The 21,897-nt window shown below is 45.8% G+C and overlaps 1 protein-coding gene across 1 annotated transcript in view; it reads right to left on the bottom strand.

Annotated features, from left to right (window-relative positions):
* Positions 1–21,897, bottom strand: part of MITF (melanocyte inducing transcription factor) — a gene marked incomplete at both ends in the record, with an annotated part of 122,056 nt that overhangs the window by 19,405 nt on the left and 80,754 nt on the right. The window contains 2 exons of the mRNA XM_080718124.1: positions 1,371–1,454; positions 2,572–2,799. Of these exons, the coding sequence (XP_080574250.1) occupies positions 1,371–1,454; positions 2,572–2,799 (312 nt within the window). The remainder of the gene's footprint in view (positions 1–1,370; positions 1,455–2,571; positions 2,800–21,897) is intronic.

The raw sequence follows: 21,897 nt of genomic DNA, 5'->3' as shown, positions 1-21,897 counted from the left end.
GGTCAAAACCTCTCATCTTTTTATCTTTTATTTCTGGTACTATGGATTGAACCCAGGAGCATTCTACCTCTAAGCTACACCTCCAGCCCTATTTTTATCTTTTATTTGGAAACAGGGTCTTGCTAAGCTGCTGAGGCTCTAATTAAGTGGCTGAGGCTGGCCTCAAACCTGAGACCCCCCTGTCTTAGCCTCCTAAGTACTGGGATTATACGCATGGGCCACTATGTTCAGCCCTCTCTAATCTTTAAGAGCCTCAGGGTGATTTCCTAATGGGATTGATACATAGAATAACAGGCCAGAGACTTATAAAAAATGGTTAAGTTTATTTTTAAGACAATAAAGTTTGTGAGCTCAATGTATTAATAATAATAATAACAATTATTATTATTATTATTATTATTATTATTATTATTATTATTTCTGTGTGGGGGGGTGGTACTGGGGTAGAACCCAGGGACATTCTACCCCTAAAATACATCTCCTGCCGGCCGTGGTGGTGCACACTTGTAATCCCCGTGCTTGGGAGGTGGAGACAGGAGGATCGCGCAGGTTTGAAGCCAGCTGTGCTGGCTTAAGAGACCCTGTTTCCAAATAAAAAGTATAAAATAGGTCTGGGAGTGGAAGGTAGAAGGGTTTCCAGGAACCCCAGTACCATAAAAAAAATCTCCAGCCCTTTACATTCTTAATTTTCAAAAACAGGGCGTCACTAGGTAGCTAAGAGTCTTGCTAAACTGCTGAGCCTGGCCTCAAACCTGTAAGCCACCTTAGCTCTGCCTCCTGAATTCCGGGATCATAGGCGTGGGTCACCACGCCTGGTGCATTTTAAAAGTTACCTATATAAGGGATGTATTTGATACTTACATGTTTATCCTATTTCTTGTATTGTATTAAAATGTATTTTATTTAAATATTTAAGTGTATTTTAAATGCATTCAGTTTCTCCAATAATTCATTAACTAATCATGAGCCACTATAAAGAAAATGGCCCTATTCATAGCATAGTTTTCCTTTTCTTTTCTTTTCTTTTTTTCTGGTACTGGGAAATGAACTCAGGGGCATTCTACCTCTAAGCTACACCCCCTGCCTTTTTTAAACTTTTTACTTGGAAACAGGGTTTCCCTAAGTTACTCAGGGTCTCACCAAGTGGCTGGGCCTGGCCTCGAACTTGCAACCTTCCTGTCTCAGCCTCCCAAGTGCTGGGGATGACAGGTGAGCACCATCACGCCCGGCAGGTTTCCTTATTTAAAACAAAACAAAACCCAGGAAAGTCCACAGGAGGGAAAACTCCTTAAGCCATGAGGAAGCTGTGATCAGCCATGGCGCCGGCTCTCACCACCCAGGGCTCCTCCTGGCTGCGTGCGGCTCCATACCTGCATGCAAGACGCCCGCGAATGCGCATTCATACTTGGACACTCGCTTTCCACCTGGCTTTGGTCTTCGAACTTATAAAATCCCTGCAAAGACACAAGCAAAAAAACAAAAAACAAAAACAAAAACAAAAAAACAGGCTCAGAACGGGCCCCAGAGACAGAATAACAGAGAAAGACTGTGTCAAGTCACCCTGCTAGACGAAAGGTAGGACAGAGAAAAACAGTGTTTGGTTTGCGCCAAGGGGAAAAGTGACTAAAGTCAACTCAAGTGTAGCTGGGTGTGGTGGGGCACACCTGTCACCCCAGTATTTGGGAGGCTGAGACAGGAGGATTGCAGTTCGGAGGCTATCTTCAGAGACTTAGTGAGACCCTCGCAACTTAACAAGATTCTGTTTCCAAATAAAAATAAAAAGGGTTTAGGGTGTAGCTTGGAGGTAGAACATCCCTGGGTTCAATCCCCAGTACTAAAAAGAAAAGAAGAAAAGAAATCAACTGAACTTTGGAAATGTCACCTCTGAGCTGAACATACTTTGGAGCCCAGGAAGTCTCCATCAAAATGTGGGTCACTGTCTCATGATGTAATAATACCCAGCTCTCCTCTCTGGTATTTTTATGCCCCAAATTTGAATGCGGCAATTAGCTTGAGGGTTTGTAAGAAGGCGTTTTATCCCCAAAGCGGATTTAAGGGGCTGCGGCAATTGCGTCGAGGATCTCAACGCAGCCAGCAATTAAACCTTTGCCTCTCTGTGAAATCTCCTGTGCTTTATTAGTCAAATCTGTGCGCGCGCGCACACACACACACACACACACACACACACACACACACACACCATGTGTGATCCCCCCCCAAACTCAGGAAGAAATAAAAATAATATTCCAGACATTTGGCGACAGGCGGAAGTTCTACGCCGCCCGTCCCGTCCGACACCTTTTCTATTCTCGAGTTTCCTTCCCCTTCTCGGTCTCTGAGTTTTCACTGCTCCTCGCGCCGCGGAGGGCGTGAAAATAAACCGGGAAAGCGGAGCAGCCTTGTCTCCACGCCTCCTGGCTCCCTTAGAGCGGCAGGTGCGAGAAGCCCAATAACCCAGCGGCGGCCAGGAGGACAGAGAGATGACGGGCAGACGATGCTACAGACAGAGGTGGACGGGGCGCAAAGGCGAGGGGAAGAGAGGAGAGAGGGCAGGGGGAGGAGAGGAGGTACCTCCTTCTCGCAGTTGGAGTTGAGCGTGAGCATGGCCATGGGGCTGTTGGGCGCGCTGCTCCCGGGCACGGGGGGCATGCTGTGGTCGCCGGGCTGGTGCGGGCAGGGCAGGCTCAGGACGTGGTTGCCGTGCTTGCTGGCCAAGGTGGTGGAGAGGTACTGCTTCACCTGCTGCCGCTGGGCCTGCTCTATGTGGTACTTGGTGGGGTTCTCCAGGTGGGTCTGCACCTAACAGCAAGGAGACAGGCGGCGTGAGTGGAGTCGGCGGATGGGGAAGTCGGTCCCGCAAGCCAGGAGCCCCCCTCCCCGTACCGACAGACCGCTGCAACCGAGCTTGGAAGTTGCACTCGCCCGTTGGATTTGGGATAAGACCTTGCCCTGCTCTGTTTCCCTGCTAATTAGTCACCCATCTCTTCGCCTGACTCATCATTAAAAGTTGTGCAGCTATCTGTGAGGCCGAAATTTCCCCCAAGACACCTGACAGGGAGGCGTGAGATGAAAACAAGTGTCAAAGAAGATGCCGAACGCCGGTGTAGCGCACCTGGACGATCGCCCTGGCGGTCTGTTAAAACACGCACACGCGCGCACACACACACACACACACACACACACACACACACACACACACAAGGGTCTCCGTAGAAACACAGGCTGCATGAAATACACATTTTTCATCTTTCGCCAACTAGTTGGGGACTCCTGCCTGCTTCTTTCAAGGGAGTGTGATCCCCGAACATTTTAATTACAGAGACGCAACCGAGAAAAAGCGACGTCGTCCCCCAACCGGTTTCTTTCCAACACACCAACCACACTTGCGGGTATGCGTCCGTAAAGTCGCCAGGATATTTCTCTTTTTCTCCTTCCTGGTAAACCTTAGCACGGAACCAGCAATGCTCTTCTACAAAAGAAAAGTCGACGGCGTTCTATGGAAAATCACCTCTCCCCCGCCTCCTCAACCAACAGGGGTGCTCTTCAAAGTCGCCTTTTCTCTCAACGTACACAGCTTAATCTTAAGAAGTAGAGCCGCACAAGCGGGGACGCAAATCCTGCTGGTATTCAGCGTGTTCAAGACCTACACCAAATCGCTTCCTACGGCCTCCCACCATCAGCCGCCTTCAGAGAGCCGATTCTCACTTATCGAAAAAAAAAAGAGCGCAAGGCTGAGTGAGTGAGGTTACTGCCTCCCTTTCCGACGCCGGACACGGGTAAGGGTAGCGCTCACCTGATAGTGATTATATCCTAGCATTCCCAGCATAGCAGCGTCTTGGGCGGCCCAATCCCAGGAGACGCGGCCGGTTGACCCTCCGCTCCGTTTCCCGTAACTCCGGTCTGCAGACTGCACAGTAAACAAGGTATCCAGAGGCACCGCCGGAAACGATATCGCAGCGCCCTGCTTATAATAACCTAAGCTAATTAGTTATGCATGTAAAAAAAACCCGTTCTCACAAGGGGCATTTTTTTTTTTCCTTTTGGAAGCCCTATGAGTTTGGTCTTAAATTTTGATATCAGTTCCCCCCTCCCCGGTTTGACGTCATGCTTTTTTAATTTTTTTCCCATAAATATAAAAGACCCTTTCTAAGGGAAGACTTATCAAAGTGAAGCTCACTGCCAGATCAAGGCTGGCTCCTCATTCATCTTTAGTTCCAGTAGTATTAATAGACAATGGTATTTCTCTTTCAGCGATAGGTTAAGAGCCGGGTGCCCTCTTTGAGGGACACGGTGCCTAAAAGCTACGACTGCACATGAGGCTCTTTTCACGGCTGAGGAACTCTGCCTCTTCCAACTGCAAGAGTGTGTTTTAGTGTGGAAGAGACTACTGAACTTTCAACAGCTTCATCTTTTCTCCTGGCCCCAAAGTGAACCTTATTTTTTTGGGGGGGGGAAGAGTGGACTGAGGATTGACTCCAGGGGTGCTCTATGTCCAAGCTCTTTCCCCAACCCTTTATTTATTTATTTATTTATTTATTTATTTGCGGATCTGGGGATGGAACCCAGGGGTATTCTACCTCTGAGCTATACCCCCCCCATCCTATTTTCTATTCTTTGTTTTGAAACAGGGTCTCACTGAGTTGCAGAGGGCCTCACTAAGTAGCTGAGGCTGGCCACGAACCGCGATCCTCCGGTCTCAGCCTCCCGAGTGCTGGGATTACAAGCGTGTGCCACCACGCCCGGCTATTTTTTATTTTATTTTTAAAGAGGGTCTCACTATGTTGCCCAGGCTGGCCTGTAACCTTCAATCCTCTTGTCTCAGCCTCCCAAATATAAGGATGACAGGCATGTTCCAGCACACCCAGCTTGGGCATGTTATTCTCAGCTCCATGAATGTATAATTTTCTCCTGACTATACATTAACAGAATATAAAATAAACAAACAGATACTGGCATGTTTGTTTGCAATAAATAACTGGATACATATTTATGTTAGAAAATAAAAGATGTCTTCCCAGGTTCACCCTCAAATTAGAATGCCTGAGCATTTTTTTTAAACTGAAAAATCTTCTAATACAATTCTGGGGGCTAGAGAAAAAAAGTAAGTTATCGTTATATACGGTTGGAGCATTTATGCAGCTATTCCTTCATTTGTTCCATTATTAGCTGTTATTATTATATGCAAAACACTCCAAATCGTAAAACAAATGTTGTGAATAAGCAGACGGCAGATATAATTTCCAGCTTCATAAAACTGAAGAGTGTTGGGTTGAGGCCGGGGGGGGGGGGGACAAGTTATTTATTTATTTATTTATTTATTTATTTATTTATTTGCAGGGCTGGGGGTGAAACCCAGGGGCATTCTACCTCCGAGCTACACCCCCTGCCCTGTTTTTTATTCTTTATTTTGAAACAGGGTCTCACTGAGTTGCGGAGGGCCCCACTAAGTAGCTGAGGCTGGCCGCGAACCACGATCCTCCTGTCTCAGCCTCCCAAATGCTGGGACAAGCATGCGCCACCACGCCTGGCAAGTATTTCGATGAATGCTTGTTATTCACGGTTGAAATGGAAAGTTGTTGTTGTTGTTGTTGTTGTTGTTGTTGTTGTTATTATTATTATTATTATTATTATTATCATTTGTACTGGGGATTAAAATCAAGGTGTTTTACCTCTAACCTACACCCCCAGCCATATTTCTTTTTTTTTTTTTAATTTAAAAACAGGGTCTCACTAGGTTGCTGAGGGGCTCACTAAGTTGCTGAAGCTGGCCTCGAACTTGTGATTCTCCCGTCTCAGGCGCCTAAGTACTGGGAGGACAGATGTTTGCCAACACACCCAGCTGGACGCTAGCATTTTAAGCACACAAATAATGTTAAATTCACTACTGTTGCCTACGCGCCCACGATCACAAAGCCGTCCAGCTGACCACCGCAGATGGGTCTGAGTGGCTGACCCAGCCGCACACACAGGTCACAGAGACGCTTCCGGTCTCACGAAGGGTCCAGACTCAATAACGACGAGGACAAGAGAGAGGACAAAAATAAACGCAAAACCAGGGCGGTGAGCGCAACACGCTTATTTCACTATTACACTTTAAAAAGGAAAGGCTGCACATTTAAAAATAGATGTTAATTCACCAGCAGAGCCTCATTCTTTGATGAATCAGAATTTTTCTGCTTTAGTAAGAAAAGAAACGACTTGTAGCGGGGTATGGTGGCGCGCGGCCGGCATCCCAGCACCTGGGAGGCTGAGACAAGAAGACCACAGGTTCGAGGCCGGCCTCAGCAACTTAGTGAGACTGGGTTTCCAAATAACAAATAAAAAGGGCTCAGAGGTAGAATGACCTTGGGTGGTTCAAATCCTAATAATTACAAAGGAAGGAAGGAAAGAAGGAGAGAAACAAGGAGGGTCGTAGAACACCCCGGGTTCAATCTCTGTATCCACACACACACACACGCACACACACACACACACGCGCGCGCGCGCGCGCACGTCATATGAATATATTTTGCTTTAAATCATAACTTATATGGGGGATGCATGTGTACACACACTGCTTGGAACTGAACTTAGGAGTGTTCTACCTCTGACCTACATGCTGGGATCCCTTTATTATTTTGCAAAGGGGCCTCGTTCAGTTGCTGCATTTTCCTGGTCATCCGAGGTCATCCGACCGGGTCCCTCCCTCTCCCAGGGCACAAGCTGCTGCTATTTGACTTCCTTCCTCCAGGCGGCTGGTTGGACACCTTCTTAGGAAGTCTGGAAGATGTTTCTGTGCTCTGCAATGGCAGTCTCACCTAATAACAGCCCTATTTGCACGCTTGACTCTTCAAAAGGAATCAAAGTAGAGTCACTCAAAAGCGATGCGCTAGGCGGTGTGCGCTGGTGCACTCTCTCTCGTAATCCCAGCACTCGGGAGGCTGAGACCGGAGGATTGCGGTTCCTGGCCAGCCTCAGCTACTTAGTGAGGCCCTCTGCAACTCAGTGAGACCCTGTTTCAAAATAAAGAATAAAAAATAGGGCTGGGGCCGGGCGTGGTGGCGCACGCTTGTCATCCCCGCGCTTGGGAGGCAGAGACAGGAGGATCGCGCAGGTTCGAAGCCAGCCGCACGCGCTGGCTTAGGAGACCCTGTTTCCAAATAAAAATGTAAAAATAGGTCTGGGAGTGTAGCCCGGAGGTAGAAGGGCTTCCAGGAACCCCAGTACCACACACACACACACACACACACACACACACACACACACACACACTCCCGTAGCAAAACTCTCACAATGACTGTCCCAGGACAGTGAAATTGCAAGTGACTAGCCTTTTATTTCTTCTTTTCTATACTGTGTGAAGCACCGACTTAACTGAAGAATGATAAACCCCATCCCAATAAAAGGCTAGTAGAGCTGGGTCGATAAAAACATCTTCAGGCAGAATTCCTCTCCTGGAAGTCTTGCAAGGGACAGATAAAGCCCATGAGGTTGTTACGGGATGGTGAGATCTGCCTTGCTCTTCTTTTTTTTTTCCTTTCCCTTGAGCTATTTGATCAGAAGAAGGGGGCCGCTGTGGATGACCTTTCTGGCTTCCCCGTCAAGCCCGGTTTGTATAATATTTGACACATTTTTAGGGGTTTGTAAAGGGCTGTGATTGCGTGGGTCGGCGGCGCCCTTATAATGGCCCATTGTAAAAATCAGCCGCCCCCCTCCCCTGAGCCTTGTAGGACGCCCCACGTGTTAGAGCTTTCCTCGGTGCCCCACTTTTCCGCAGAGCCTCAGAACCGCAGCCCTCTTTCTGTCCCGGCGCTCACCCTGAAACGCGCCCATTGTTCGCCACTGATCGGGTATTAGCGATCATTAGTGCTGCCGGGTCCCCTCCTTCTCATAAAGACCGACCGGCGCTTGCTCTTAAGAAACTGGCGGTGGTCAAGTTTGTGAAGGATGAAAACATTGCCCGGGGCCTAAGGAAAAGGTCAGCGAGGAGCCCCAGCCAGAGAAGAGAGCTCAGGGCTGCCGGCTTGAGGCTGGAGTCCACGGAGCCGGAGCCGCCGGAGTTACAGGGAGAGACGTGAGGGTCCATCGCAAGGCGCAGGGGGCCGCTTGGTTTCTTTCTTTTTGCGTGTGATGCTGAGGATTGGACCCAGGGGCATTCTAGCTCCAAGTTACATGCCCGGCCCTTTTTATTTTGAAACAGGGTCTCTCTAAGTTGCTGAGGCTGGCCTCAAACCTGCCATCCTCCTACCTCCCAAGTACCGGGATCAGTGTCATGTTTGTTTACGGACATCAGAAATAAGCCTTCTCTTTCCAACTGGATCCACACCTGGGAGGACCCTGGTTGTGAAGTCAAAGCTGGACCGGGCGCCACGCAGCTGGCGAAGGTCCGCGGAGACGACACTTAAGAGAGAGAGGACAAAAACGAACGTTTGTCCTGGGAAAACTGCCTCAAGACACTTGAGTAATTTAAGGGCCGATGTTTTTTCCTTCTTTCCTTCTTTTTGTGGGGGAGGTGGAGGAGGGAATTAGGAGGCAAACTGACTCTCTTCCAGTCTCAATAGGAATTTTTGTTAACCAAAAGTATCTGAGTATCATGAGACGTCTAACGGAAAAGTTAACATATTGCGTGATATAGCGATGCCTTTTAGAAGAAAATAGACCAGTGTGTCACTGAAATGCCACCCACCTAATCATAAACCCCTATCATAAAAAGCCAGGCACAAGGGTGCACCTCTGGAATCCCAGGACTTAGGAGGCCAAGTCGGGAGAGTCACAGGTTTGAGGCCAACCTCAGCATCTTAATGAGCTCTTCAGAAACTTAGCAAGACCCTATTTCAATGTATTAAAATATATGTGTATGGCCGGGCGTGGCGGCGCACGCTCGTCATCCCCGCGCTGGGGAGGCGGAGACAGGAGGATCGCGCTGGTTCGAAGCCAGCCTCCCTGGCTTAAGAGACCCTGTTTCCAAATATAAAAAAGTATAAAATAGGTCTGGGAGTGTAGCCTGGAGGTAGAAGGGCTTCCAGGAACCCCAGTACTACAAAAATATATATATATGTGTGTGTGTGTGTGTGTGTGTGTGTATAAATATATACATACATATATTGTATACATATATGCATATATTGTATATATGTATATCTACATATATTATATATCATATACATGTATATGATAATATATATATATATATATATATTAGGGCTGAGGGTGTAGCGCAGAGGTAGAATGTCTCTAGGTTCAATCTCTGTACTAGTAGACACAGAATAAACAAAAAAATCCAAAAGGTAGAAAAGAAAAGAAATGTCTATATTACCCTTTGATTCAAAAACCCACTAAACCATATGGCTTGGATAAAAACAGAAGAGGGTGTGGGTGTAGCTCAGAGGCAGGGAACTTGTCTAGCACATGGGAGGTCTTGCGTTCCATCCCCAGCCCTACACACACACACACACACACACACAGAGTCTACACAGTGTGTGTGGTTGATAAAGGGACCTCACGCTGAAAGAAAACATCGTATTTCTATCTGCAAGGAGCTTATCTTGGAGGGTTAAGCATGAGGCCAAGATCCACAGAAGCCGACCTTAAAGGAACCCCCGTTTCTAAGACAGGAGCACCTGTCAACCCCAGGCAATTCCCCCCTGCTGGGAGCACTTGAGGTGTCTGGACAGGTTTCTAGATTCTTCTGTGGGCGTAGAGATGGAGACGCTACTGTGGACACCCGGTAGGTAGAGGCCCGGTGATCCTAACCTCCGACGGTGCAGAGCACAGGCTCTGCCGCCGGCAGCTCTGGCCCCAGTGTCAAGGCGTCGAAGTCCTGCACTACAGCCAGCAAGCCAGGTTCCTTTTGGTGGCAGATTTCAGAACAGACACCAAAACCATCGTAAAAGCCATCAGGCCGCAGGGATGACGGACCCGCCGTGGACCACGGCTGCGCTTTCTTCTCATGTCTGGGCATCAAGGTTGGTCAACAGTTATGGCAGGTCTCATCTCGACAGGCAAAGACAACCTCTGCGCCACCCGGAGGGACGGAAGTCACCAGCATCGCCGGAAAGAGCCCCATTCTAAAGCCAAGGCTCGCCGGGCGTGGTGGGCACGCTTGTCATCCCGCGCTTGGGAGGCGGAGACAGGAGGACCGCGCTGGCTTAAGAGACCCTGTTTCCAAATTTTAAAAAGTATAGAAGATAGGTCTGGGAGTGTAGCCCGGAGGTAGAAGGGCTTCCAGGAGCCCCAGTACCACAAAAATAAAATAAAAATAAAAATAATAATAATATCAAAGCCAAGGCTCCGTTTCAACTTGACTTTCTGACAGTTACTCGTGTGAGGGGGACGTTAAGCAGGAGAACGGAGGATTATCCACCCAGTACAATAATGAAAACTACCTCAATAATGTTAAACTGTGCACCAAAAACAGTAAGTGACGCCCTCAATAATGGCAAGCTCTTCCCCACAAGGTTAAACTCTGCCCTGATACAGTCAAATTATGCACAAATAATGGAAAATCCTGCCCTAATTAATGGCAAACTACACCCCAATAACGGTCAACTGTGCCCTCAATCAGGGTAAATTATGCCTAATAATGTAAACTATGCTCCAATAACGGCAAATCATGCCTGCAGTAATGGTAAACTGTGCCTGGCAGTGGAAAATCATGACCTCTATAAGGGTAATTATGCCCCAATAATGGCGGACTGTGCCCTCAACAACAGTAAACTATGACCCTCGTAACTGCAAATTATGACCTCAACAATGGTAACTATGCTTCAATAATGGTCAGCTTTGCCCCGGTAATGGCAAGTTATGCCATTCGATCTTGGTGGGTCTCGCCACTTGCTGAGGCTGGCTGTGAACCTGCGATCCTCCTGTCTCAGCCTCCCGAGGGCTGGGATGACAAGCATGCGCCACCAAGTCCGGCTGACCTGCCTCTTTTTAAAACCGGGCACCTGGTTTTTAAAAACCTAAATAGAATTTAGCAGCTGGCAAAGGAAATCGCCGCATCCTATCACTACAAGCATCAAAGATGTCTTTTCTAAAGACTTATTTCATACCGGAAAAAACTTTATCAAGGAAATTATCTCCGTTTAAAAAGCAGAACTGATCGTATAAAGAAACGACCTCTGATAAGCATCTTTAAAAATTTGTTTTATTCATGTAGGAAAAGACATTCTCAGATTGCTACTTATTCCTTGCTCCAACGGGGGAAGGAGGAAATTCTCAATGAAAATTACCAGATAAAAAAGTATAAAAGTGAGCCGGGCGTGGTGGGCACGCTTGTAATCCCCACGCTTGGGAGGCTGAGACAGGAGGATTGCTCAGGTTCCAAGCCAGACTCAGCTACTTAGTGAGGCTCTCGGCAGCTTAGCGAGACCCTGTTTCCTAATAAAATATAAAAAAAGGCCTGGGAGTGTAGCCCGGAGGTAGAAAACCCCTGGGTTCCACCCCCAGTACCACACACACACACACACACACACACACACACACACACACACACACATACACACACACACACATACACACACACACACACACACACAAAATGGCAGCCTGCCACGTCTTAGTACCAGAGCGGCTTTAGCAGAATGTGGGCAAAGATGCTGGGATACGTGTGGGAAAGAGATGCCTGGGTTCAGATCTGCTGCTCAATATCAAATAATCAAAAGTGTTGGTGGCGAAGCTGAGGAGGGAGAACGCCCCTTAGTTCAACCCACATACATTTTTAATGATTTTTTCCAGTACTATATCTAAAAATGAATGAATAAAGTATGCATAAGAATGTTCCAGAGGCAATTGCCACTGAGTATCGGGAGCCGCCAGCACCCAGGTCCACGGCGAGCCTGTAACCCCGTCACAGACAACACACCGAACGCCGTCGCCGCATCAGAGCTGCAGAGGTTATGAGCGTGACCAAAGGCCGCACGGTAATTAAAAGTGCTGCCGTCCAAAGATCAAAACAGCATCGTATATTAAAACAAAGAGCCTCGGGCTGGCTTTCAAAGGGCTTTGCTTTAAGTCAGATTAATCCAAAGGCGATCTGTTTAACCCTTCCTGTGCCCGTCGCCGGCACGAGACCACTGGCCAGCTTGGCTCAGTCACTCACACCCCAAGACCCAGGGGAACGGTCAGCGGCCAGGACTGCGATTTCACGCAACGATTGTTTAGAGAGCCCGTGGCACGTGCCTTTTTTTTTTTTTTCCCCAGTACTAGGGATGGAACCCGGGGATGTTCTACCTCCAAGCTACACCCCCAGCTCGATTTTTTTTATTCTTTATTTTGAGAAAGGGTCTCACTGAGCTGCAAAGGGCCTCGCTAAGTAGCCGAGGCTGGCTGCGAACCGCAATCCTCCTGTCTCAGCCTCCTGAATGCTGGGAATAGGTGTGCACCGCCATGCCCGGCTTGTGTCTGGGTTCTCCTAAACGCTGCCGACCCCGCAGAAAACCAAACGGGCAAAGTCTGTGCTCTACAAGAGTATCCAACTAAGCCGGGCATGGCAGTGCACACCTGCCATCCCGGTGCTTGGGAGGCTGAGACAGGAGGATGACAAGTCGGAAGCCAGCCCCGGCAACTTTTTGAGACCCTCAGCAGATCAGCGAGACCCTGTTTCAAAATTAAAAAAAAAAAAATAGGGCTGGTGAGTGTAGCTCAGAGGCAGAATGACCCTGGGTTCCATCCCCAGAATCATCTAAAATCAGAACCAAACAAAAACTCTTGAACAGACCCTGTTTCCACATAAAAAAAAGTATAAAAATAGGTCTGGGAGTGTAGCCCGTGGTAGTGTAGCCGGAGGTAGAAGGGCTTCCAGGAACCCCAGTACCACCAAAAAGTAATAATAATAATAATAATAATAATAATAATAATAATAATAATAATAATCTGTGTTCTGTGTTAACAGTGAATTCCACAAGGTCACACAGAAAGCTGCTTGCCCTGGAATCCTCAGACAGAAAAACACGTGTGAGGGTTAGAAGGCCTTTGGTGTCTTCAGGAGGAACCGATCTGCAGGTTCTGAGGCTCACGTGCCAGACGCCGGTCTGCTCCATATCCGGGCTGGGTCAGCACACTGGGCGGGCATGGTATCGACTTCAGTCTCCCAAAGAGGGGTCTCTCCTGCAGATCTTCCTAAACGAACGGCCGCTGGTTTTATTCCAAGCAGCGGGGCAAATTGGCCATGTGCAGTGGATACACCGCCTCCAGGCAGAAAAGTTAACAGAGAAGAGAAAAGAAAGGAAGAAAGAGAATCGTTTTCTGTTCATGCCAAGGTGCCGGCGTGCAAGGCTGTCAATAAGATAACAGCCATGTCCGTGGAGAGACCTTTGATGTTGGCGACTGGCCGTCGGGGCCAGCTGCTTGGGAAATTATACATGCCAGAGGTCCGTGGGCTCTGAAAAGACTGTTTTGGTTTACCATTTCTCTATATACAATGTGTAGGAAAAGAGATTCCCCAAAGCAGAATTTCAATAATACTTGATTGGCTAAAAAAAAAAAAAGTTTCCTGACGAAAAGTAATTTTTTGCTTTAGGATAACCAAATAGAGGGCAGCGGATTTTCAGGGTGGTGTAAAGATGCTCTGTCTGATACTGCAGTGGTGCTAATGTCCTATTATTACCCACCTGTTATTATAACATGTAATTATTGCACACAGAACGCACCACATCAAGAATGAATCCAAGCTGGGTGTAGTGGTACACCCCCGTAAAGCCGGGACTTGGGAGGCTGAGGCAGGAGGACTGCAAGGTTGAGGCCAGTCTCAGGAACTTAGTGAGGATCTCAGCAACTTGGTGAGACCTTATTTCAAGACAAACAATAAAAAGGGCTATGGCGTAGTCGGCCTAAGACCCGTGATCCTCCCGTCTCAGCCTTCCAAGACTGGGATGACAGGCATGGACCACTACGACTGGTTGTTGGCATTAATCTGAAAAGGAGATGTATCTATGGGAGACAGATGCACAGACACACATATGTAATCTGAAAATATCTGAGGACAAATGGGTTCACATATCCCCTCTTTGAAAGGCCCAGTGGTAAAACATCTAGAAAGCACTGCTCTCTACAGCAAAACAATTTTGGGGTTACTTATCTTCTTTTTTTTCTTTTTACATTTCTGTTTTAATTTTTTATTTTTTGATGTTTTAATTTTTTAAAAAAAATTTTATTGGTGCACTGTATTAATATATCATAATGGGATAAAAAAAAAACTTGTGTAGACATACATGCACACATCGCCCAGTTAGCCCCTACCCAAACCCCACCCCATTCCCTCCCCATCCCTCCTTCCCATGCTTGGCTTAGTGGTGGACATCTAATATTATAGCAATTTATACAAAATTAACAATGATAATCTCACATAGCAGATTCATTCGTCTGATATCAAGCTTTTGATGACTTAGAGATGATAACATTTCAATATTTCTTTTTGCTTTCTTTCTTACCAGAGGATTTTTTTTCTTTTTTTAAGGTTAAACTATGATACATTTATTTATTTATTTTTCAGAAAAAAATCTATCCTAACATGAAATATGAACTCTAAATACCCAAAACAATCTCGAAAAAGAACAAAGCTAGAAGATGTACATTTTCTGATTTCAAACCTTATAAAGCGACAGTAGTTGAGACAGTGTAGTACTGCTATAAAGGCAGAAATATAAACCAGGGGAGTAACATAAAAAGCCTAGAAATAAATCCTTCCATATATGGTCAAGTTATTTTGACAAGGTTCCCAAGAACATTTGATGAAGGAAATAATAATTTTTCACTAACTATTGTTGAAAAATAATAATTACATGAAAAAGAATAAAATTGGATCCTTACATGACACCATACACAAATATTAACTCAAAATACATAAAGACCTAAATGTAAATCTTAAGACTATAAACTTTTAGAAGAAAACCTGGGCCATAAAATTTCACAACATTGAAATTGGCAGTGATTTCTTGGATATGATTTCAAACGCACAGGGAACAAAAGAATAAACAAACTTCCTAAAAAATAAAAAAGTATTGTACATCCAAAGACAATGTAAACAGAGTTAAAAGTTACTGATAGAATGGGATAGAATATTTCCAAATGCTATATCTGAAGGTATATTAATATTCCAACTAGAAATCCTAGAAATTAACAACAATAAAGGCAAACAATACCCTTTAGAGATAGGTAAAAGACTAACATAATGAATCTCCACAGATAACCAATCTTAGTTGTTGGATGGAAAATCTTGTTTCTCTGGTTCTGGTGTGTGTTACCTATTTCTTCTGTTTAGTTAATCTCTGAGTATTTTCTCTAGTGCTGGTTTTGAAGACATAAATTCCTTCAGTTTCTGTTTGTCATGGAAGCTTCTTATTTCTCCATCTAATTTGATAGAAAGTTTTGCTGGGTAGGAAATTTTTGGCTGGAAGTTGTTTTCTTTCAGAGTTTGGAATATGTTACTCCAAGCCCTTCTGGCTCTCATGACTTGGTTTGGGAAGTCTGGAGTGATTCTAATTGGTTTGCCTCTGAATGTCACTTGGCCCTTTGTTTTTGTTGCCTTTAAGATTCTCTGCTTGGCTTCCACATTGGTCATTTTGACAATTATTTGGCGTGGGGATCCTCTTCTATGATCCTCTCTAACAGGGGTTCTATAAGTTTCCTGGACCTGTGTATCAACCTCTTGCTCTATGTTTGGAAAATTTTCTGCTATTATTTCTGTGAAGAGATGATTGATCCCTTTGGTTTCACCTTCTTTTCCCTCCTCTATTCCGATTATTCTTAGGTTAGCTCTCTTAAAATGGGCCCAGATTTCTTCAATGTCAGATTCCTGCTGTCTGATTTTTTTTTCTAAGTTATAAATTATGGGTTCGTTTTAGGAGTGATCATCTTCTAGGAGCGAGATTCTATTCTCCATGTGGTCTAATCGATTGTTTATACTTTGAATTGAGGCCTTTACCTCAATGATTGCATCCTTTGTGTCTTTTAGACTCTCTAAATTCTTTTCGAAGGTCCTGTATTATTTCTACAGTTATATTCCTGATTTGATCTTCTGGAGATCTCTGAATTTCTGTGTGATCAGGTTCCGATAATATGGGGTTGTGGGCATTCATTGCTCTATTGTTGATCCTCTTTCCCATGATTTAAGAAGTTTGTGCCTTCCCTGGGTCACTATGACTTCACTTAGGGTGCTCTGTATCTCGAGTCTGTGGTAATCTCAGTTGCTACTACTCCTTTCCTGGATTGTATTGCAAATTCTCAGACCCAGGGAGTTAATTGAGGCTGCGCGAGACCGTGGGGGTGCCAGGCTGGGCGTTTTCCCACGGAGAGCTGCGACTAGGGTGTGGTATCTCTGCCACTGCCACTCTTTCACTGGGTTGGACTGCAAAATTTCAGACCCAAGGAGATTATCAAAGCTGTGCAAGTCCCTGGGAGTGCAGTACAGGGATTTCTCCTTTAGGGGCCGCAATTTCACTCACGGTTGTTGTGCACGCTGATCAGGAGCTGTCGCGGGGCACGGTGAATTCGCTGGCACTGCTGGCAATATGGCGCCGCTGTCATGCCCTTGGCCATGAGCTCCGTTTTGGAGCTTGGCTTTGAGCTCCGTTCTGAGTCTCTGGAAGGCGTGATGAGCTTGGCCACTGGGAGTTTTAGGCGTTCTTTGCACTGGAAGAACTGCTGAATTACACCTGAATGATCCGCAGCTGCTCACTTCAGCTCCTTGCTTACCTTTCCTCTCTGGAGCCTGGTGCTGTGAGGGAAGATGGTGCTGGCACGGCTCCGCCGCCGCATTGCGGGCTTGATTTCTTTTCTGGTCTCTGGTTGTTCTTCTAGTCTTTTTTTCTCTGTCCCTTGTGTTTACGTTTTTTATTTCTCTGTTGCTGGTGTTTTCCGGCTATGAAAAGCGCTGATTTTGTGGCAATAGAGATCGAGTTTTAGCAGGACTCTTAAATGCTGTTTTACTTGGTCGCCATCTTCCTGGAAGTCCTCCTATTTAGTATTTGGTATTTTTGGAAACAGGGTCTCACTCGGTTGCTGAGGCTGGCTTTGAATCTATGATCTTCCTGTCTCGGACTCCCAAGTCCTGGGAGATCACAGGTCTGTACCAACTAGCTTTGTTATGACTCTTAAAAAGAAAGATCTAAGGAAGCCTATAGTAAAGAAACTTAGTTGATTTTATTTGTACCCACATTTCTTTGTGGTTTAAAAAAATTCCTTACAAATTAATTTTCAGGTTATTAAAGCAGTGTTTTGTGTGTGTGTGTGTGTGTGTGTGTATTGGACCCAGGGGTACTCTACCTCCAAGCTACACCCTCAGCCCTATTTTATTTTATTTTTATTTTGAAACAGGGCCCCACTAAATTGCTGAGGCTGGCCTCAAATCTGCAATTCTCCTCTCTTAGCCTCCCAAGTACTGGGATTATGGGCGTTTGCCACCAGGGCTGGCAGAATGAAGATTTTATATATATAAAAAAAAATGTCCTTTTCAAATGTTCAACCCATCTTCCCTATCTAGAACATGGTGGCAATTTAAGTGTCAACAAAACGGGCATATTGATCTCCATAATTTTATGGGACAATCTTGGTGGAGTTCATGATACAGTGGTAAGAATTCTACCAAGATTCTGCCAATTCAGAAGTCTGAAGTAATTCTTTAAGTATGAGATATTAATACAAGACTAGAAAACTACTAGGAAACCAGAACCAACTTTTCAATGAATGGCCTGAATGTTTCCTAACACAGGATTTGAAGATAATAAGAAAATATTAAAATAAAAATACAAGCTGGGCATGGTGGTGCACACTTCTTTTTTTTTTTTTTCTTTTTCTTTTTTTGGTGGTACTGGGGTTCCTGGAAGCCCTTCTACCTCCGGGCTACACTCCCAGACCTATTTTTTATTTTTTTTTTATTTGGAAACAGGGTCTCTTAAGCCGGTGAGGCTGGCTTCGAACCTGCGCGATCCTCCTGCCTCCTCTGCCTGAGGATTGAATCCAGGGTTAGTAAAACTACTACCCATGAGCTATACCCCCAACCTGGCTTTATTTTATTTTTTTATTTTGAAACGAGGTCTCACTAAGTTACCGAGGGCCTCACTAAATTGCCGAGGCTGGCCTCGAATCTGTGATCCTCCTAAGGAGGTCCCTGAGCTAACAAGGAATCCGGAGCCCAAATCATAACTCAGTACAATGATTAGCTCCCAAGGCCAGGACGAACAAAGCCTCTGTCCTGGGGTCTTGGGCTTCTCATCAACTTAATCTTTTAAGATGAACTTAGCTATTCACACTACCCACAAGCATTCCACAGAGCAAGAGGCCCCAAAGCCGTTCCTACGGCCCGTCTTACCAGACGAAGGTTTCAAATGAAATTCCATCAAACCACACCAGCCCGATGCACTCTGGCAAGTCTCACATCCCAACCTCTAGGACCCATTTTTTTTTTTTTTGGGGGGGGGGGTCTGTTCTCGCTCTTTCTTCACCAGGACACAAAAGCAAGCCTGGCAAAGTGCTAAGTGGGTTGTGTTTTTTTCTAATGCAACAAAGTTAACAGAGGCCCTAGATGGCCCTTGGGAATCCGTGCACCTGCCGACAAGAGGAAGGCACCTTTCCACGGCCACACAATCTGGCTTTTGTTCACGAGCCAGGCCCCCGTCTTGAAACGTGTGGGCAATAAATCAGCAGGCATTATTTCAAATCAGCCGGCTTTATGAAAATCAAGCCAGGAGTTGAAAGCGGCAGGACTAATTACCAGCATTCCTTGATGAATTACTTAACGCCGTGTGCTAAGTCAGTGTACGGCAGAGTCTTGATCCCCGATCCCAGTCTGGAACCCTTTCCCAGGAGGGAGAAACATGTGCCTAATTAAGGCACCAACCTCCGAAGCAACCAGGGCTCAAGGTACAGTTTCTTTTGGGTAGGGAGAGAGAAAAAAAGAAAGAAGGAAAAAAAAAAGAATGAAAATGTCCTTTGCCTGGTACTTATTAATCTAATTTTTCCTGCTTTGCTTGAAAAACAAAGCTAATCTTGTCACCTTTGTGCTGTCTGAGCTACCATACAGGACTCAGAAAAAAAAAATGTTGCATATTTGTAATTTAGCCAGTAAGACTTTCTTAAGCCTTTTCTAACGGGCAGGAATGTCTCTAGGTTGTCACTTCTAATTAAGTCTCGACAAAATTTCCAGCCCCTGAGTTTTAATTATACAAAACAAGGCCAACAGGGGGAGATTACAAGTAAGTTACGCCTGGTAGCCAGGTAGGAGAAAGAGGAGTTTTGCTTTCCATTTTGGGGCCTCTTATCTACTATTTAAAATTATTCGCAACTGAGCCAGGTGTGGTGGTGCACATCTGTCATCCCGGTACTTGGGAGGCTGAGACAGGAGGGGTAGGGAAAGTTTTCATCAACCTAGTGAGACCCTATTTCAAAACAACAAGGAAATAAATAAAGAGACCTGGGAGTCTAGCTCACAGGTACAATACCCCTGGATTTAATCCCAAGCATCACACAAAGATAAAATAAATAAAATACTTCATAACTGGATGGTTACGATTCTTGTGCGCGTCCTCTCTCCCTCCCTCCCTCTCCCTCCCTCCCTCCCTCTCTCTCTCTCTCTCTCTCTCTCTCTCTCTCTCTCTCTCTCTCTCTCTCTCTCTCCTCTCTCTCTGTATTGGGAATGGAACTCAGGGGCCTGCTATCTCTGGGCTATACTCCCAACCCTATTTTTGTTTTATCTTAATTTATTATTTGGAAGTAGATCTCGCTGAGTTGCTAACAGCCTCACCAAGGCGCTGAGGCTGGCCTTGCCTCAGTCTCTCAAGTGCTGGGATGACAGAGATGGTCCACCATGCTGGGCTGGATACTCTCTACTAAGATGGTGATGAGAGCAATTTCTTTTGTAAGACCATTTTCTATGTCAATGGCCTCCTAAATTTATCTCTTTCCTATATATTCTAATTTTTATTAATTTCCTTCTCACGTGGTCGGAAATTAAGTATGCAAGACATCAAACCTTACAAGCAAGACCTGAAAGACTGGTATAATTATAGACACTAAATTTTTCTCAGAGTTCAGGCTGATACCCCCAAGAAGTCAATAAAAAGAGACACGTTGGGGGCAAGAGCCGACGTTCCTGTACTGATTGCAGCTATAACCTTGAGCAAAGCCACCATACACATTTACATGATAACAGAAAACCCACCCGCCTGGTTTAGTGGGGCAGTTAAATTTAGATTCTGCTTACACACACCCACAATTTCCCTTGTTTAAAAGCACCCTAGAAGAGGTGCCCATCACTAGTGTTTAAAATCTAACTCCTTTTCCTATTTGTGAAGGAGACGGTGACCTTTTCATATACGATTACAGGTGAGCTCGCCAAGAAGCAAAAGGAAAAACCGACAGACCCAACGCTCCAGTTTTAAGCTCAAATATATGACGGAGGCTCCAGTACTGAAGGCAAGTGTGTGGGTCAGAGGGCTAGAACTGCAACCGGATTTCAGGGGAAAACTCCCGATTAAAGATGTAAGTGAGGTGGCACACGCCTGTCTTTCCAGTACCTGGGAGGCAGAGGCAGAAGGACTGCAGGTTGGAGGCCAGCCTCAGCAACCTCGGGAGACCCTGTTTTCAAATAAGAAATAAAATAGGGCTGAGGGTGTACCTCAGAGGTGCCTGGTTTCTATCACTGTACGAAGAAAAGAAGGAGGAGGAGGAAGAGGAAGAGGAGGAGGAGGAGGAGGAGAATTGTTATTATTCATGAACTTGAGTATTTCAACAATCATTCAGAAGAACGTAAGGTCTTAAAACACACAAGGCTGTAAAGCACATGAATCGTGAAAGGCTAAGCCATCGACATGTTCAGAGAGTACGTGCTCTTGACTTAGGAATCCTAGAGGCTGCTTGTCTCAGAAACCTCTGCTTCAAGTGACTTTTAACCCCTGAAGATGACCAGTACTCATCCAGAAATGACCGCGGTGTTCAGTGTGGCCAGACAGAAAAAACACAGCCGGGCCTGGCATCTGGCATCTGGCGGCGATGCTAAAATTATTCAACAGAGAAGCCTTTAGTCCCACAAGCCTAGCATCATGTCTTTCTGTTCAGCCTGCGAGATTCCTCATGGAGATTCTCTCTGGCCTCCATCCCTCTTTCCTCTAACATATTTTATTGCCAGCAACTGTTTAGAAATGTTTAGAGCATGGATGGTGGGTGTGGTGGCGCACGCCTGTCATCCCAGGATTTGGGAGGCTGAGGTAGGAGGCTCACGGGTACAAATTTCTAAACAGAGAAATGTTTTCAAACTCGAAATTAATGCTTTCAATCAAGAAGCTACCAGAGTCCATGTTGGGAAAGGTAGCGGGGAAGAAAATCGTGAGCAACCTGCCTGTCACAGGTCAGGTCAGTAGGTGCTTTGATATCAACAAAGGTAGAGAGATAGCAGAGCATGGTGGCACGTGCTGTCCTCCCAGGACTTGGGAGGCTGACACAGAAGGACTGCAGACTCGAGGCCAGCCTCAGCAACTTAGCGAGACCCCCACTTCCAGATAAAACATAAAATAGGGCTGAGGGTATAGCTCAGAATGCCCCTGGGTTCCATCCCTAGTACCAGAGAGGTTAAAAACAAAAAGAAAAAGGAAGAAATATAAGTGACTATAAACACGTGTTGAGTGTGGACACTAGCACAAGTTGGTGCCACCGGGCTTCTTTAGATCTGGGACTGGACGTGTCTGCCAAGTTTGTCCTGGTCTGTGACTCTGATCTTTTTTAAAAGAAGCTACAGCTCATTTCAAACCTCAGGTCTGCATAATTCACGCAACAGAACTCCTCTGTAGAGGAAGCCACATCCACACAGGACCCTTATCTGCTAATCCGCAATTTACAACACAGGGCCGCTCACTGCCAGGGGAGGAATGTATTCTGTGCTCCCAGCAGGAGTTAGCTTACGGGAAAGACATATCCTTAGACTACCAT

Source organism: Muscardinus avellanarius, assembly GCF_963383645.1.
Source record: "Muscardinus avellanarius genome assembly, chromosome: 22".
Taxonomy (NCBI): Eukaryota; Metazoa; Chordata; class Mammalia; order Rodentia; family Gliridae; genus Muscardinus; species Muscardinus avellanarius.
The sequence above is the reverse complement of the archived record's forward strand: the minus strand, read 5'-3'. Positions and strand labels throughout refer to the sequence as shown.